This window comes from Callorhinus ursinus, unplaced genomic scaffold (assembly GCF_003265705.2).
Source record: "Callorhinus ursinus isolate GAN/ISIS: 27379988/994484 unplaced genomic scaffold, GSC_fseal_2.0 scaffold70, whole genome shotgun sequence".
Classification (NCBI taxonomy): Eukaryota; Metazoa; Chordata; class Mammalia; order Carnivora; family Otariidae; genus Callorhinus; species Callorhinus ursinus.
In genome coordinates this window covers 6,089,435-6,106,211 of record NW_027397132.1, presented here as the reverse complement: position 1 = coordinate 6,106,211, position 16,777 = coordinate 6,089,435, and the positions used below count along the sequence as shown (strand labels likewise).

The 16,777-nt window shown below is 55.1% G+C and overlaps 1 protein-coding gene across 4 annotated transcripts in view; it reads right to left on the bottom strand.

The window, feature by feature from the left end:
* PRKAR1B (protein kinase cAMP-dependent type I regulatory subunit beta) overlaps window positions 1-16,777 on the bottom strand; it is a 77,743-nt gene that overhangs the window by 56,579 nt on the left and 4,387 nt on the right. For all 4 annotated transcript variants that reach the window (XM_073886386.1, XM_073886385.1, XM_073886384.1 and 1 more), the window contains exons 3-4: window positions 6,508-6,666; window positions 5,532-5,623 (exon numbers count right to left, since the gene is read on the bottom strand). In XM_073886386.1, the coding sequence (XP_073742487.1) occupies window positions 5,532-5,623; window positions 6,508-6,666 (251 nt within the window). The remainder of the gene's footprint in view (window positions 1-5,531; window positions 5,624-6,507; window positions 6,667-16,777) is intronic.

Genomic DNA, 16,777 nt, shown 5'->3' with positions numbered 1-16,777 from the left:
GGATGGTGATGATGGTGATGGTGATAGTGATGGTGATGATGGTGTTCATGATGATGGTGGTGATGATAGGGATGCTGATGGTTTTGATGAGGATGGGGATGGTGATGGTGGTGGTGATGAGGATGATGATGATGATGGTGGTGATGATGGGGATGGTGATAATGAAGGTGATGATGGTAATGGTGATGATGGTGTTCATGATGATGGTGGTGATGATGGGGATGATGATGGTTTTGATGAGGATGGGGATGGTGATGGTGGTGGTGATGGGCATGATGATGTTCATGATGGTGGTGATGATGGGGATGATGATGGTGTTAATGAGGATGGTGATGATGGTGATGATGGTGATGGTGATAATGAAGGTGATGATGGGGATGGTGATGATGGTGTTCGTGATGATGGGGATGATGATGATGGTGGTGGTGATGATGGGGATGCTGATGGTGATGGTGGTGATGATGGAGATGAGGATGGTGTTAATGAGAATGGTGTTAATGAGGATGGTGATGATGGTAATGGTGATAATGAAGGTGATGATGGTGATGGTGATGATGGCGTTCATGATGATGGTGGTGATGATGGGGATGATGATGGTCTTGATGAGGATGGGGATGGTGATGGTGGTGGTGATGAGGATGGTGATGATGATGGTGGTGATGATGGGTATGCTGATGGTGATGGTGGTGATGATGGAGATGATGATGGTTTTGATGAGGATGGGGATGGTGGTGATGAGGATGGTGATGATGGGGATGCTGATGGTTTTGATGAGGATGGGGATGATGGGGATGATGGGGATGGTGGTGATGGTGATGGTGATGATGATGTGGATGGCGATAATGATACACCCATAAACATTACTACATTTCACCTTCCCTGCGACCCTCTAAGTAGGTTTTATTACTCTCATTTGACACTTGAGGAAACTGAGTCCCAAAGAATGTCATTATGCAACTTAATGACATGAGTCAACAGTCTCCTTCCAAAAATATCTTAACACACATTCAATTCTGTAGCATGCGTGTGTGTGAGTGTGCATTTGTGTGTACAGGCAAGTGCGTGTGAGAATGTGTGCACACGTATGCACTGTGTATACGTATGTGTGTGCGTGTGTCTATACGTGGATGAGTACACATACGTGTGTGTGCGCACATGCATTAGTGTGTGTGTGTCAGTTTGGACATGTATGTGTTTGTATGTTTAACGCATCTCTGGCCTGACACAAAGGGTTCAGGGGTCTCCTGGTCCTCCCTGCTGCTCCCCAGACCCAGCAAGCCAGAGTCCACTCCCTGCAGTCTCAGTTCATCCCAGGACACCTAGGGCCCCCCCGACGACCCAGTCTGGATCACCCCCTCTCCCATGTGCCCTCCTCCTGTAGGTGTATGTGACCTGTTGTTACAGGAGTGGGGGAGGCAGAGCACAAGCTTTGGAGCCCCAGGGACTCCTGTTAGAACCGTGTCTCTGCTTTGACATGGGGTATGGCCTCGGGCAGAAGACAGACCCTTGTTACATACAGAGGGGGAAACAGAGGCCAGAAAAGCCTCCAGTAACCACCAGCTGGGAGTGCCGCAGTCCTAGGAGAGAGAACACTGCAGTGTGGCCGGTGAGTGGCCCTCCCCCACAGCTACGTTGCACTACCTTCTTCTGAACAAAGGAGCTTAAACAAAGCCCTCACCTCTTGACTCACCGAAGCACCGCCACACAAACCTTCTGAAGGAGAGGGACCGTCTTAATCTGACAAGGGCAAGACCACCCCGCCTGTGACCACAGGGTCACCTGTCTCACATCTGAGTTTAACAGGAGGGGCTTTGAGCACAAAGGCACTCACCCCACAAGTGGATTTGCTTGCAGAGGAGTGTTGTTTCCTCCACCCACGCGGGAGGCAGCTCTGAGTTGGGGCGTGCCAGGCGCTCTGCGAACCTGGAAAGAATGTGCCCCAAACCACAGCTCGGGCTGTTGGGCCCAGCTTCTAATAAATTGGAAAAAGCAAAGAATTTGGATACCGTGCAGGGGGACATCAAGTGAAAGGTCAAGAGACGTTGTCTCAGGCCCGCTCCCTCCGGAGCCCACTTCCTGAACCCAAACAGGCCGTAGCCAGAAAAAGGATCCCCTCAGGGTTTCAATATGGAAAGTGAGTTTTCCCTGCAGCAGAACCCCCCACGTGAAAGCCCTCTTCCCAAGCCAGCCTCGCCAAGAGGAATTTTCAATCCGACCATCTGCTTCCTGCACTTCTGGTCCCCCTGGCTCCTGGATCCAGAGAAGTCCGAGGCAGTGGGAACCATGTGATTCTGGAAAGTCGGGGCCAAGAGCACAAACACTTCCTGGACACATGCAGCTGGGACGGCCAGAGATAGTGCTCAGATCAACTGGCCCTCAGGCGACACCAGCCCTACACCAGCCCGTGCCTGGGAGCCGGGGAGGGGCCAGGAAAGGATGTGAAGGACGCGGCTCAAACACGGCTGCCACAGAGGGGGCACGTGGGCCCCACAGAAGGGGAAGCTCGAAGCTCAGTCGGGCTGGAGGGGAAGCAGTCTGGTGGCTCCTCAGGAAGTCACCTGCGGAGGGACGATTGCCCCGAAAGCCACTCCTAGGTGTGCACCCCAAAGGCTCCAACACCCGTGTTCACAGGAACGTCTGGCACAACCACCAAAAGGCAGGAGCAGCCCAAGTGTCCCTTGACTGGTAAGTGGATAAACGCGTGGTGGCGCACCCCCACAACAGGAGACCCCCACCCTCAAACAGGAAGGCGGTCCTGTCACAACACGGGGGCACCCTGAGGGCGCCGCACGCAGGCCCATAAGCTGCACACGGGAGGACGGGTGGGTGCCGTTGATGAGGCAGAACCTCAACCTCGCGGGAGCCCGTTCCCAGTCTCCCTGTGGCCGGGCCAGGCCAGAGGTTCTGGCCCGCACACATCTGAGGCAGCGACACAGGACGACGGCTCCAGACCACGGCCGGAGGAGCCTCTCACTCGCTCGGCTGACCTTGGCCACGTCCATCAGAACTCAGGCTCTGAAGAAGGGCGTGGCTGCTGAGCCTGATGATGCCGGGGTTACGACGCTTGGTTAGCCTCCCCTGTGGCTCCGGCAACAGCAAGGGAAGCCTTGGGGATATGAGTCCTGGGAGCGTCTGTGCCCTGTAACGCCAGCAAGACACGGTGTCTGGAGCAGGCTGGTGCTGCGCTTGCATCTGGGAGTACGTGAGCAAGAAGAAGTTCACAGGGACCATCGCCATAAATAATAATGAGCCTACATGCTCACGTCCAGTTCTGCTCCCGTGGCCGTCCCTGGAAGAGCTTAAGGCAGACCAGACCAGGCGACGGAGACCCAGAGAACAAAACTCATCTTCCAAGTGAGTAGCCAACTTTTGGGAGACTGAGGCCCAAATCACTGTGCCCCAGAACTCTCTCTCTGCACTCAAGGTTGGGCCTGACCCAGGTGAGCAACCCACCTGCCGGCCAGCAGGAACAAAACCAGGATCTGCTACGTACAGGTACATATTCCACGCTGGCTCCGAGATCAAAGTCCACCCTGCGCTGCCCAGGTGACCGTGTGCTCTTGTCTACCCGGAGGGGCACCTCCTCCCCCAAGCAGGCACCAAAGTGCAAGTTAGCAGGACCCAATGGACCCAGGCACAGTCCGCAGCCATCCGTCCCTGACGATCGAAACCCGGTGAAGAACGGACAGAGGTCTGTGTGGCCACTGCGGGGAATATTGGACCTCCTGCCTGAGAGTGGGGAGTCTGTCCGCAGAAAGGGAACTGCAGAGGGACCCAGGGACAAGCCAGGGTCCTGGGGCCACCTCCATATAGCTCACCTTTCACTCTGGACCCCTGGCACCTTTTGACTTTCCGATCCATGTGAATGCACCATCTACTCAAAAACCAGGTCTAAATTTGGACTGAGTTTTTGATGTTTACATTCAAGTTAATAAAGATACAACTCCTGAGTGATCTGGGCCCACCTGGTGACAGAGACCGTAACTGCCAGGTGGGCACCTCCATCAGGAGGGCTGAGAACACTGGAGGCGTGTGGCCCCCCAGTTCAGGAGCCCGGAAGACCAGAATCAGCACCAGCAGGTGGGAATCGAGGTGCGGGAGGGCCCCGTGCCCTCAGAGGCTCCAGGGAAGGACCCCTCCAGCCACTCTCGCATCTAGGAGTGGCTGGCGGCCTCTGGCCCGAGGTCACTTTGCTCCATCTCTACCTCTGTGGTCACAGGGCTTCTCCTCTTTTGAGCAATCTTCTTGTGCCCCCCTCCTGCAAGGACCCAAGACTGCATTTAGGGCCTCCTGAGGGTGAATCCTGAGCGTCTTTGCATGCCAAGACCCTCCTGGGGTGCAGGCACTGCAGCGGGGCCCACAGAGAGAACTGGCCTCCCCTCCCTGCCTGTCGTGCCCCCGTGTGCTTCCACGGGGTGGGCATCCCCTGGAACACGGCTCCAGCTGCCCTCCACCACGGAGACTCCAGAAGTGCCCCCGCAGTGTGAGGCCCCAGAGCACCAGGCCTCTGGACGCGCCTGCAGCCTTCCCAGGGGACCCACACGTGCGATGTCGCCAGCGGCCCTTGGAAAGGCATCACATCTGTAGAGACCTCCTGCCGCGTCTCTCTGGCGCAGCTACTCTGCAGCTGGGGCCCATCCTGCATAGACGCTGCACCGTCCAGGAGCCGTAAGCCTCCCGGCAACGCTGGCAAAGCGAGGGGCGGACAGACACGGAGCCACCGCACGGGGCAGCACTCTGCACACGCACACCATCCTGGGACGCTCAGGTGAAAGGGCCCACCAGTGTCACAGAATGAGGCTGCAGGGGGGACTTTCTCTTCTTGTTTCATGGATTTGCGTGTCGTTTGGGTTCTGTAGAGCACAGTCATCAAAACATGCCTGGTTATCTAGCCAGGAAACATAACTCGCCAAAAATGAGAAAAGAGAGAGAAAAACTAAAACCCTACACACCCTTTCATCCACATCAAGGAATTGAACTTGAAGGAAGAAACAAACAAGTACCAAAGGTGAGCGCACAGGACAGCCATGGTCACTGAGAAAACACAAGCAGCCCTGGGAGGGAAGTAAGGGTCTTACAGCAACTCTATGGAATCAGATGCTAGAGACCCTTCCTGACAGAGGGACGTTCACGACCTCGTGAGTGGGGCAAACCGTGGAGGACATGAGCCCACGTTGTGACGCGGAATTAGCGCACACGCATAAATCCACAAGCACCGCAGAACAGTCCCAGGGATTTTCTCCAGGAGTCCAATTTTCCTAATTATTTGTAGGCTCTCCATTCCCAACACATGGCCCCCGAGGCCCTCACCAATGTTGGGTGGCCCCCCGGAAAGACCCCACCCTGCAGTCATTCCTGGTGCCCGCCGGGGCCACATGACTCGGCATCGAGGCCCATGGGTGTCTGTGGATGACAAGGGCACATGGAAGCCTCAGATCCTGACCTGGGCACACGCACGTCCCCTGCGGCTGGCGGCCAGCAAGGCTGGGGAGGGGTGTCGATCCCGGCCCCATCCCCTCCCAGGTTCCTACCTTCTCTCGTTGTCATCCAGGTGGGCAAACAGCACATTTTTGGAGATGGCTTTAGCCAAAGCCGTCATGGTCTTGTAGTCCTTTGGGATGACCTGCAGGGGAAGCCAGTCAAAGTCAGACTTGTGAGCGTCCCCGAGGGCCCTGCAGACAGACGGGGTACAACGGCTCAGCAGCAGGAGTGTGCTCGACGCCCCTGAACCCTGCACGGCAACACAGTCAAAGTGGTGCATGGGCAGACTGTCCCCAAAACCCTACCCCCCAGCGTGTGGCGTCTGCAGGCGGGCCCTGGCGGGATCAGCACCCCAGAGGAGCAGACCCCCAAGAGCCCGCTCTCCCGCTCTCCTTGACACCGGAGGACGGGGGGGCGGCGGGACTCCCACCAGGAACCAGGCCGCCGGCACCTGCTCTCAGACGCCTGGCCTCCAGACCGCGAGAGAGTGAGCATCCCAGCCACCTGGGCTCACACACATGGGAAACCATAGGCTACCCATTTTGTGCCTAATTAACTTTTTTTAAGAGATCAAAAACTAAAAATACCAAGAAAAAAAGTAAAAGTGAGGGTATAAGAATATAAACCCACAAGATGGAAATGACAGGCCCCCGTCCAAAGGCAGGCAGGAGGCCGGGCCGCACACCGATGCGCATGGGGACACCGCGTGTGCACTCACCCTCCAGAGCACACCAAGACGAAGGCACACCTGCTCGGGCCTGGCAGCGGCAGGCTGGGCGCCCAACCCGAGGGCGGGACACCGAGGAACAGCAACGTGGCGGAGGGAATTCCCACTGGGCGGCTCTGAGGCCAGGCTCTAGTCTCCAGGAGGATGGGAGCCATAGGACCTCCTCTCCCACACCCTGCGAGCCCGTGGGCAGTGACTGTGACGATGACGTTCCCACCACCACGGCCCCTCTCAGAGCAGAAGGGAGAGCAGCCGGGAGCAGGGACCCCAGGACAGAGGGCCGGGGCGGGGGGGCCCACCTTCCTCACGTAGGACACGGCATCCTCCTCCGTGTACACCTCGGCACTCACGCCCCCTCGGCGGCGGCGGGCTTTCACCACGGGGTTCGGTGGGGTCGGGGAGACCTCCTCATCATGGGAGTCTGACTTCTGCTGTGTCAGAATCTGTCTGTTTTCTTCCTGTGGGAGAAGACAGAGGGAGGTCTGAGAACAGCAGCCGGCGCGGTCTGTCCACCTGCGGGTGCAGCCGAGGGGCCCTGTCCAACCCTCCTCCCTCTGTGCCCGGCAGACCGCCGGCTCCAAGGGCACCCCCAAGTCCATGTCTTCCCACCCAGCCCCACAGAGCTCCTGCTCGGAGGGTTTCTGCCCACCCTCACCACGAGCACAGGCAAGGTGTCGGCCATGGAAAACATCAGACACATTTGAAGGCCCTGATGGCCTCCAGTCTTGGCATGACACGCATCCCCTCGAGGGTGCCATGGTCACAACCTGCCTGCACGTGTCCCCCAGCCGGCACGGGCTCCTCCCAGCCCAGAACGCGCTTTCCACGTCTCAGGACTCGCCCCAACCCCGCAAATGCCACAGTGGGTGCAGAGTCCCCTCCCCTCGAGGCTCCCGTCCTTGCTCGCCCAGAACCGCACGGTTTGCTGAACTGCCTGCCAAGCTGTTTCCCACAGCAGCTGTGCCCGAACGTGCCCCACATCCTTGCCATTTTCCCAGGTTTGGGCTGTTTTTCATGTGGTTGATGTGTGCTGGGTTTGGACACACTGACTTTGAGAAAACAATGAGACCCGGACTGGGGAATGGTCCACACAGCACTGGGGTCTCAGGGCGGACACACAGATGCTCAGCTCCAGGGATCCCACACAGACAAACCCCCAGAGGCAAGTACCCAACCTGCAGCCAGAGCTACTGGCCAAGGGAGAGCAGAAAAAGGGACACAGGGCTTCCTCCACCTTACTGCCCACCCCCCAAGCGGTGTCCCTGGTGAACACGTCGGTGCCACCTCCAGCAAGAAGCCTTCCATCCACCATTCGTCTCTAAGTCCCAGAGTTCTCCCCACACTGCTTCAACACGATGGGCCGCCAGAACCCACTACACGCCCAGCCGTGACCCTCCCCACTCACAAGACGTGGCACCTCAGGCACCGGCTAGAAAGGAAGGGTGAATGAACAGAGTCAGGAGGGGGTTTGAGCCCCATGTCCTTGAGTTACATATGCTGTCGTGACCACAATGCTCAGAGGCTTGGGGGCTGATGTTGGGCCCCGGCCTGCGACACGCCCTCCAGAGCCCAGGCTTGGGGGTGCCATCTCACTCAGCAGCCCCCTTGGGAGGCTTGGGTGCAGCGAGAGGGTTTCCAGCAGGAAGGGCAGGGTTACGGGACGCCCACCCGGGAGGGTCAGGGCAGAGGAACGAGACCTGCAAGGAAGCCCCATCGTGTCCGGGCCGGCCCCGGGGCCACTGGGAGAGGTGCCCAGGTGAAGACCTGCGCAGTGGCTGTGTTACACACAGAGGGAAGGGAAGAGTGCTGGGCGCCTCGCTTTCTTGGTACCGTGGGCATCACTGTCCTGCCACGGGCCATTTTCCATGCTTGCCAGCAAAGGGCCTAACTGGGCAGGATCCAGGAGATCTGAGGCCACTTGGGGAGGCGTTGGGCGGAAACGGGATGGCATCCCCTCCCCTCCCCCTTGGGATTCCAGGAAAACCTCTAATTTTCCGGAGCCCCCTTCCTGTCTCCTGTTCTCACGCTGATGAGCTGTCTGGGCTGCAGGATGGTCAAGGGCACGGGGTCAGAGAAGTCCTCACAACAGCAGTGTGGGAACAGCATTTCCAGAAACCTCCGCGGCCAGAATCTGCACCAGAAACGCCTAACGCAGCTCCAGGGACTGTCCCTGTTCTGCCCCCCGGGGCCAAGTGCTCCCTGGATCGTAAATGACGGTCACGATCTACTTCTGACCACGTTTTTCTGGCACGAGGGGTGAAAGGCAGGCTTGTGGCCTGAGAAGAGAAAATTCTTGGCCAGGGAGGGGTGGGATGAGGGGAGATTCTCTGGACCTGAGTTTCTGCTCCTGAGAGAAGCCCGCATGCCTGGGACCCGGGACAGGCAGAATCCCTCCCTCCACGCCCCACCCCCAGGCGTGCTGGCTGAGGCCACAGCTGGGGCGGTTAGCCATGTCAGCCTGACCCCGCGCACAGGCCCTGAACACCCCAGAGGAGGGGAGGCCGTGTCCCAGTGGGGACTGGACTCCCAGTGGCTGTGCACAGTCAGCATTTCTAGGGCTCCCCCCAGGGAGACAGTCCCTCAACCCCTGTCCCCTCCGACCGAGTGGGCGCAGGGGTATCGGAGATCTGTGGTGTCCAGGGCAGGGGTCGATGGTGCCGGCCCCGGACCGCCCACAAGCCCCTCTCTCGGGGCTACAGCCTCTCAGAGCAGAAGGCGGGCCCAGGGCTGTCATTCCTGTCTACAAAGCCAGGAGAGGGCAAGGGCCACGTCCAGGGGCACTCGTCCTTCAGTGGCAGGGTGAGGAGAGAAATGTGCAGTTTCAATCACTTGTTGAGTACCTCACCCAGAGACTGCTACAGAGAAAAACGCACAGTTCTGTCATGAAGATTTCCGTCTAACAGGAGAGACAGGTGAAAAGTCAGGGCAAGATAACAGCACGAGCCCCAGAGGACTAGGCACAGGGCTGGGCGGGCGGAGGGGAAGAGTCAGGGAGGGCTTCCTGGAGGAGAGGCCTTCTGAGCCTGCCCAGATAAGCCGAGTGGAACCAGGGACACCCGCGGGCCCCTGTGAGCTCAGCCTCCGCACCTCCCCAGGCACCCTGTTCAGAAAGCGCCCTCTCCCCAACCTGTGCACCAGCTTGCACCATCTCTTTGCGAGGCCGCCTTCCCAGATGCCTATTTTATTCATCTCTGCGTTTATCATCTGCTACCACCTCTGATCTCTTTGTTTCATTACCTTCTGCCAGATCTTTATAATTCTCTGCATGCGTTTGCTTAGTCTGGCTCTGTCACTCGATTTCCGACTTCCCAGGCCATACACACAGTGGGTTCAATAGGCCCCCCTCCCGAGGGTGGCTCTATTTGGAAATGGGACCTTTGCAGATGCTGTCAGGTCAAAATGAGTTCTGGACACATGGCTCGCAGGGCAGACCTCGCCGTGAAGGCAGAGGCAAAGGCTGGGTGATGTGTCTGCAAGTGGAGGACTGGAGGCGACAGGCTGGGACGCAGGAGGAAGCGCCCCACTGAAGTCTTGGCCTCGTGCTCCGGGCTCCGAGCCGTGGGGCAATCAGTTCCTGCTGCCTGCAGCCGCCCAATCCGTGGTGATGTGCTCTGCTCAGGAATTCCTGATCTTACTTTCTGGCGAAGCAGTAATTTTCCCTCCAAGGACCGATTCTGCTGCAACTACGGGAAGCTTTGTCACTCAGTTTAGGTATTTCATGATTTTTTGCTTTTTACATAGATTTTTACTATGACAGTCTTCTTCAATAAATTATGCAGAAGCTCGTTATTGGTTTCCAAGTGCATGGAGAGGCTGGCTGCCTCCTTTTTTCTGGTTACTTCTTTATTAATGATAATAAAGTAACTATCAGATTATAATCAAAGAATAGAGTTTTTGAGTGAGAAAATGATTTAAACTCATCTGGGGATCCTTTTAATAACATGTCCCACTGTGTATTTGATTGTAAAACCCTGACTTACACACACCTTTCCTGGATCTCGTATTTTGCCTGATCATACACTGAGAGGACCCAGAAAGAGCAGAACTCAGTAGTGACCAGAGCAGACTAGGGCCTACTGTCTCGTGCAGCTGGGCGTATGCCCAGGGGGGCAGAGCCGGAAACTCCTGTGCTCGGTATCACGACCTAGCACCTGGAAGGCAGCAGGCCTGCGGCAGGGGTTCAGTAGGTATCTGTGGAATAAACATGTGAATGAATAAACCCTTTCTGCCGCACAGCCAGCTTCACAAATCAATGTGTACATCCGAGCCCCATAATTCTCTTTCTTAAAATACATCCAAGCAAAGCAATGAGAGGTGTCAAAGAGATATCGGTACTAGAACGTTCTCTGCAACGTTTAAAAATTTTTTAATACAAGGCACCTGGGTGGCTCAGTCGTTAAGTGTCTGCCTTTGGCTCAGGTCATGGTCCCAGGGTCCTGGGATCGAGCCCCGCATCAGGCTCCCTGCTCAGCGGGAAGCCTGCTTCTCCCTCTCCCACTCCCCCTGCTTGTGTTCCCTCTCTCGCTGTCTCTCTCTCTGTCAAATAGATAAATAAAATCTTTTAAAAATAAATAAATAATAAAATAAACAAAAAACAAAATAAAAAACCAAAAGCAGGAATCAAATTATATACAGAGAATGAAAACTCAGGCCACAGACTAGGAGAAAATATCCACAAAACACAAATACAATAAAGGACTCCTGTCCCAAAATATACAAAAAAAGCCTCTCAAACTCAACAACAGGAAAACAGACACCCAACACAGAGCATCTGCCCACAGGGAACACCCACTCGGGAAGATGCTCCACATCATGCGTCCTCGGGGACGCGCAGAGGAAAACGTGAGGAGACGCCACCGCCCCCTGTTGGAACGGCCGCGGGCCAGAACATGGTCAGCACCAGATGCTGGCGGGATGTGGAGCAGCGGAGCCCCTCGGAGCAGCAGGGAATGGCGCGGCCACGTCAGGAGGGGCCTGTGGTTTCCTACAAAACCAGCCACGCTCTTGCCATGCAGTCCAGCGGACGTGCTCCTCGGCATTTACCCCCAGGACGTGAGAACGTAGGTCCCCGTGACACCTGCGCGCAGATTTTACGGCAGCTTTATCCACAGCTGCCCAAACTGGGAAGCGACCAGGGTGCCCTGGAGTCGGGGATGGACGCACACGCCGTGGGCCGTGCAGACGGTGGAGCGTGACTCGAGTTCTACAGAGGAGTGAGCTCTGAAGCCGTGGAGGAACCCGACACGTGTGTTCCCGAGCCGGCTCCGGACTGTGGGATTCCAGCCGTGGGGTGCTCCCGAAAAGGCAGGACTGCAGGGGCGGTAAACGGTGGGCAGGTGCCGGGGACTGGAGAGGGGAGACAAGGTGGAGCATGGTGGATTTGTGTAATACCGTAATTGGATACATGTTGTTACACAACCGTGCAAACCCAGAGACCGTGCCGGAGGCAGGCCGTGGACTTCAGTTAGTGACAGCGAGCGCAGGGCGATGCTCATCAGCTGCAGGAGGCAGGAAGGTGCAGGAAGGTAATCACAGGGGCAGGCGGGGCATGAGGGGCAAGGACAGCCCTGCACGTTCTGCTCAATTCCTCTGTAGACCTGAACTGCTCTGGAGGAGTCGTCTATCCTTGGTAATTCCATACAGTAGGTTACAAATTTTACGACGTGTGGGAGGATCAGCCGCAGGGGAAAACACACCTCCAAGGAAACACAGCAGACGCTCAAAGTCTCCCTCAAGAGATCTGGACGAGGCATCTTTGTTTCCTTACCCTTTTCTGTACTTTCTTAACTTCCCTAAATTTCGTGGAATCAACCTTTCTTTTTATTGTTCGGCAATTTCTGAAAGCTCTAAACCTTCTTTTGGAAACTGCTTTAACCATCTGACATTCACTTGACCCAGCGGCACCACGTGACGTTCCACCAGCTGGAGAAGCGGCAGCCCTTCCTTTGGCTTCGGGCTTGTGGTTCTTCTCACAGATCCTGGGTCTGCCCGTGTCCACGTGGCTGTGTTCCTGAGTGCTCCGACACACGGTGCCAGCGGCAGGCCTTCTATCCCCGGTCTGCAGAAGCATCTTCCCCGTGACCACACCTGTGCTGCTTGGTGGGCAGGGAGGGCGAGGGCACCTAACTCACAAGTGCACAGAACGTGTGATGCACACAAACACGCATGAAAAAGGGGGAAAGCAGTTCATTGAGAGTTCTATCTGCAAGGAGTTTCTCCGTAAAAGTTATTTTCTATTACTAATGTTAGTTATAAAATCATTCTGGAAATAAAAAACAAATGTAAGAAAATTAAGAAATCCCCATTTTGGAAGTTTCTGATCCTCTCTGCCTGAAGAGGATAGAGATGTCCGAAGGGAAGCAGGCCCCGCCCGGAATGTCCCTGGCGGAGGACCGCAATGCTCGGAGAGCAAGAGGCTCGGAGGCGGCAGGAAGGAGAGGCTACCTCGGTGAGTGGGTGGGTGGGTCCTACTGACAGGAGCCCCTAGTCGCAGGTTCCTAATAAGTGACTGAAGCCAGTCTGCGAAGGCTCCGTACTGTGGGATTCTGGAGAAGGCAGAACTGTGGGCCCGAGGAGTGACCCTGATGTAAACTCTGGGCCTCAGCTGACGATGGCGTCTCTCACCAGGTGTGACAAGCGCTCAGCAGGTGCAGTGTTACTAAATAGGGGAGGGGCACCTGGGTGGCTCAGTCGTTAAGCGTCTGCCTTCGGCTGGGGTCATGATCCCAGGGTGCTGGGATGGAGCCCTGTGTCGGGCTCCCTGCTCAGTGGGAAGCTGGCTTCTCCCTCTCCCACTCCCCCTGCTTGTGTTCCCTCTCTCACTGTGTCTCTTTCTCTGCCAAATAAATAAATAAAATCTTTAAACAAATAAATAAATAATAAATAAATAAACAGGAGAGCCGTGTGCACGGGGAGGGGCTCGGGCTGGGGAGGGGGACGTGGGAACTCTGTACTTCTTGCTCAATTTTTCTGTGAACCTAAAACTGCTCTAGAAGAGCAAACCCTACCAGGGCGCCTGGGTGGCACAGTCGGCTGGTTAAGTGACTGAATCTTGGTTTCGCCTCAGGCATGATCTCAGGGTCTCAGGATCAAGCCCCTCATCGAGCCCCGCGCTCAGTGAGGAGTCGGCCTGAGATTCTTCCTCTCCCTCTGCCCCTCCCCCACTGCCTCATGTGCATTCCCTCTCAAATAAATACATAAATCTTCAAAAAACAAAAGTAAAGCCTACCAATTACGAAGAAGTACTGCTAAAAATACAATAAAAATGAAATAGGAGCAAATCAACCAAAACATATAAAGGATCTGTATGTTGAAAATAAAAGTTTTTCTGTTTTTCTTAAAAATTTTATTTATTTATTTGAGAGAGATAAAGAGAGAGAGGGCATGCATGAGTGGGGGTGGGGATGCAGGGGGAGAAGGAGAAGCAGACTCCCTGTTGAGTGTGGAGCCCAACCCATGGTTCAACGTGGGGCTCGACGCGGGGCTCGATCCCATGATCCTGAGACCCTTGAGACCACAACCTGAGCTAAAGGCAGATGCTAAACAGACTGAGCCACCCAGGTGCCCCTGAAAATAAAAGTCTTTCTCTCACAGACAGGAGAAACCACAGACCTAGGTAAATGAAGAGCTACTCTGTGTTCACGAACTGGAAGATTCAAGATGAACGTTCTCCATTCTCCTCAAACTGGTTTATGTGTTCAGTGTAAGCCCACTCAACATTCCAAGAGGATTTTTTGGTCCATGTCACCGAGATCACTAAAATATACCTAGAAAGGCAAAGGAACCGGAGTAGAGAAAACAATTTTGAAGAAGAGCAACGCATGAAGACAGAGGGAGCCAGACCGTGAGGTGCCCCCAGGCACGTACGGCCAGCTGATGGATGACAGAGGATCACCCAAAGTCAGCGCAGAGCCCTCCCATACAAACTTCCATACAAAAGCACAATTCATTAATAAATATATGCATTGATAAACCCACCTTCAAAAGTGGAAACTTTTGCTCTGTGAAAGACACTAGCGAGCAAATGAGCAGAAGACCCTGGACAGACTGGAAGAAGGTGTTTGCAAAGCAGGGACTACACGGGACTCACATCTGCATACGTGAGGGTACAAGTTGAATACATAAAGCACTTCCGAGCCCAACAGTAAAGAAGAGCCTAGTAAGAAACACGGACAAAAGACCTCAGCAGGCACCTCATCTAGGAGACGTGCCGATGGCAAGTAAGTGCATGGGAAGATGCTCTGTGCCATCAGTCATGAGGAAATGAGGAAGAAACCCAGCGGAAGGGCCAGCAAGTACCCATCAGAATGACTCAAACTTTCGAAAGCTGACAGTATCGAGTGCTGGCAATCTCAGGGCCAAGAACCACAGCTGGTTGGAACGCAAGACAGTGTAGCTGGGCACTTTGTTACCAAGTCAAACATGTGCTTACCATACGACCCAGATACTTTCTCAAGTTAAACAAAAATCTACATTCACACAGAAATCTGTAAGACAAATACATGCCTACAGCGGCTCTGTCATTGCCAAAAACTGGAAGTGATCCAGATATCCCTCAACTGGCCAAAGGATGAGCAGACTGTGATCCATGGACTCAGCAAAACAACGCTCTTGACCTGCACAAAACCAGCACAAGTCTCGGGTGCCCTTGGAAGTGAGAGAGGCTGGACTCAAAGGCTACATGCTGTAGGCCTCCACTGGTTCTGGAAAATGCTGAGCTGCAGACACTTCAGCAGTTGCCAGGGGCTACGGGGGCGGGATGGTCTGGCCAGCAAGGGCAGGAGGGAGGGGAAGGCAGCTCAACAGATCTGGATCTCAGGGACGGTAGACAACTGGACACCTCTATCAGAACCCACGCAGTTGCACACCACAGAGCACACGTTTAGGGTATTAAAATTCAAAGAAGAACTTTAATGGGAGAGGGGAGTGGTCCCGGTTCTCTCTTCCCAGATGTGTCCGCTCGTTCCAAAATTGACACACAACGTAACTTTCATCTTTACTAAAGACCAAAGCCTTAGCCTGGACCCTCGTGTGACCCCCACAGAGCCAGTGTCCAGGGAAGGTGCCAGGCCACCAGGAGGGAAGGAGCACCCAGCTCAGCAGGGTGGTGTCCATATCCACAAATTAGCACAAGAACAACTGTAGAGAAGCTGATGTTGACGCGGGTTTGGGAAAACAGCACTACTCACGCATGGTAGGAGAACCATAAACTCATTCCGTCTTTGGGAGTAAAGTGGCAATACGGCTCTAGAGCCCTGAAAACAAGCCACACTCTGACCCCAGCGCGCACACCCTGATTGCGTGCATGCTTTTCCTTCTTCAAATCATTTCCTTGGCATAAAGGTGTTTTCTGAAGAAAACAAAAAAACTGAAAACCATCAAACACAAAACAATACAAATAAAGTAAAAACTGTGACATCACATGGTTTTATGGCCACACACACCATAAAAATGCTACTGAGGAGAACACAGAATAGGGTGCGCTGGATGCCACCAAAACAGACACTTTAAAATGGCCAAAATGGTAAATTTTATGCTGTCTAGATTTTACACAAAAGATACTAGGAAGGAAAATCAAACTAAAAATGCACGTATGCCACCACCACCCACATCCACATGTGTGTGCATGCTGAAGAAGGTCCCAGAGAAACGTAGCTGGGTACACGGATGAAGGGGGACGGGCACTTTCCTTACAGCCTCTAAAGGGCATCCCTACAAGGACCAACGATTCTACCGCTCCACGAGCTTCGGCAAGATCCCACCATGGAGAAGCTTCGGGCTATGCTTGGCCAGCGGATAAGGACTATTCTCCCCCTCACAACTGGACCTGAGAACAACGACCTTCTTAAACTGCACTCACCGAGGCCTGAGGGCTGGCAGCTGGGCTTGGCCTGCCCGGACAGCACCCCGAGAGCTGGGCCATCCCCACTGGTCTGTGCCGGCCTAGCGACACCCTTCTGGGGCTTTATCGGGGGCCCCACACACACGCTTCCTGCTTGTCACACATGATGAGAAGTCTCCCTCCCCAGGCTTCCTGTCCACTCAGGCCGGCCTCATGGGGGGGTGGGGGTGCTGCCTGGGACTCTGCCCTCCCCTGGACCACAGGCTCCTGGGGCCCAAGACCCAGGGCTCCGCCACACCCCAAGCCAAAGAGCCCCCCTGCTCCCCTATTACAAACATTCTGCGGCAGCTAGCGGGGCAAGCCAGCATGGCGGCAGAGGGGACGCCCGTGGCTTTCAGGGACTTTATATTCTGGGGGGGCTCAGATCTGTCTGTTACAGGGATAATCCGTAGTCTGGCTGCTGGGCGCATGCTTCTATCAGTGCCCGCCATCCACTTCAGAGCACTCCTGCGCGGACAGATACTCCGCGGCTGGCGAGGCCTCTCACAAGAACAGAGCTATACCCTACGGCCAAGGCTTTTTTTTTTTTTTTTTTAAGATTTTATGTATTTATTTGAGAGAGAGAGAGGAGAGAGCATGAGTGGGGAGCAGCAGGCAGAGGGAGAAGCAGGCTCCCCGTGGAGCAGGGAGCCCGACGTGGGACTCAATTCCAGGACCCTGGGATCATG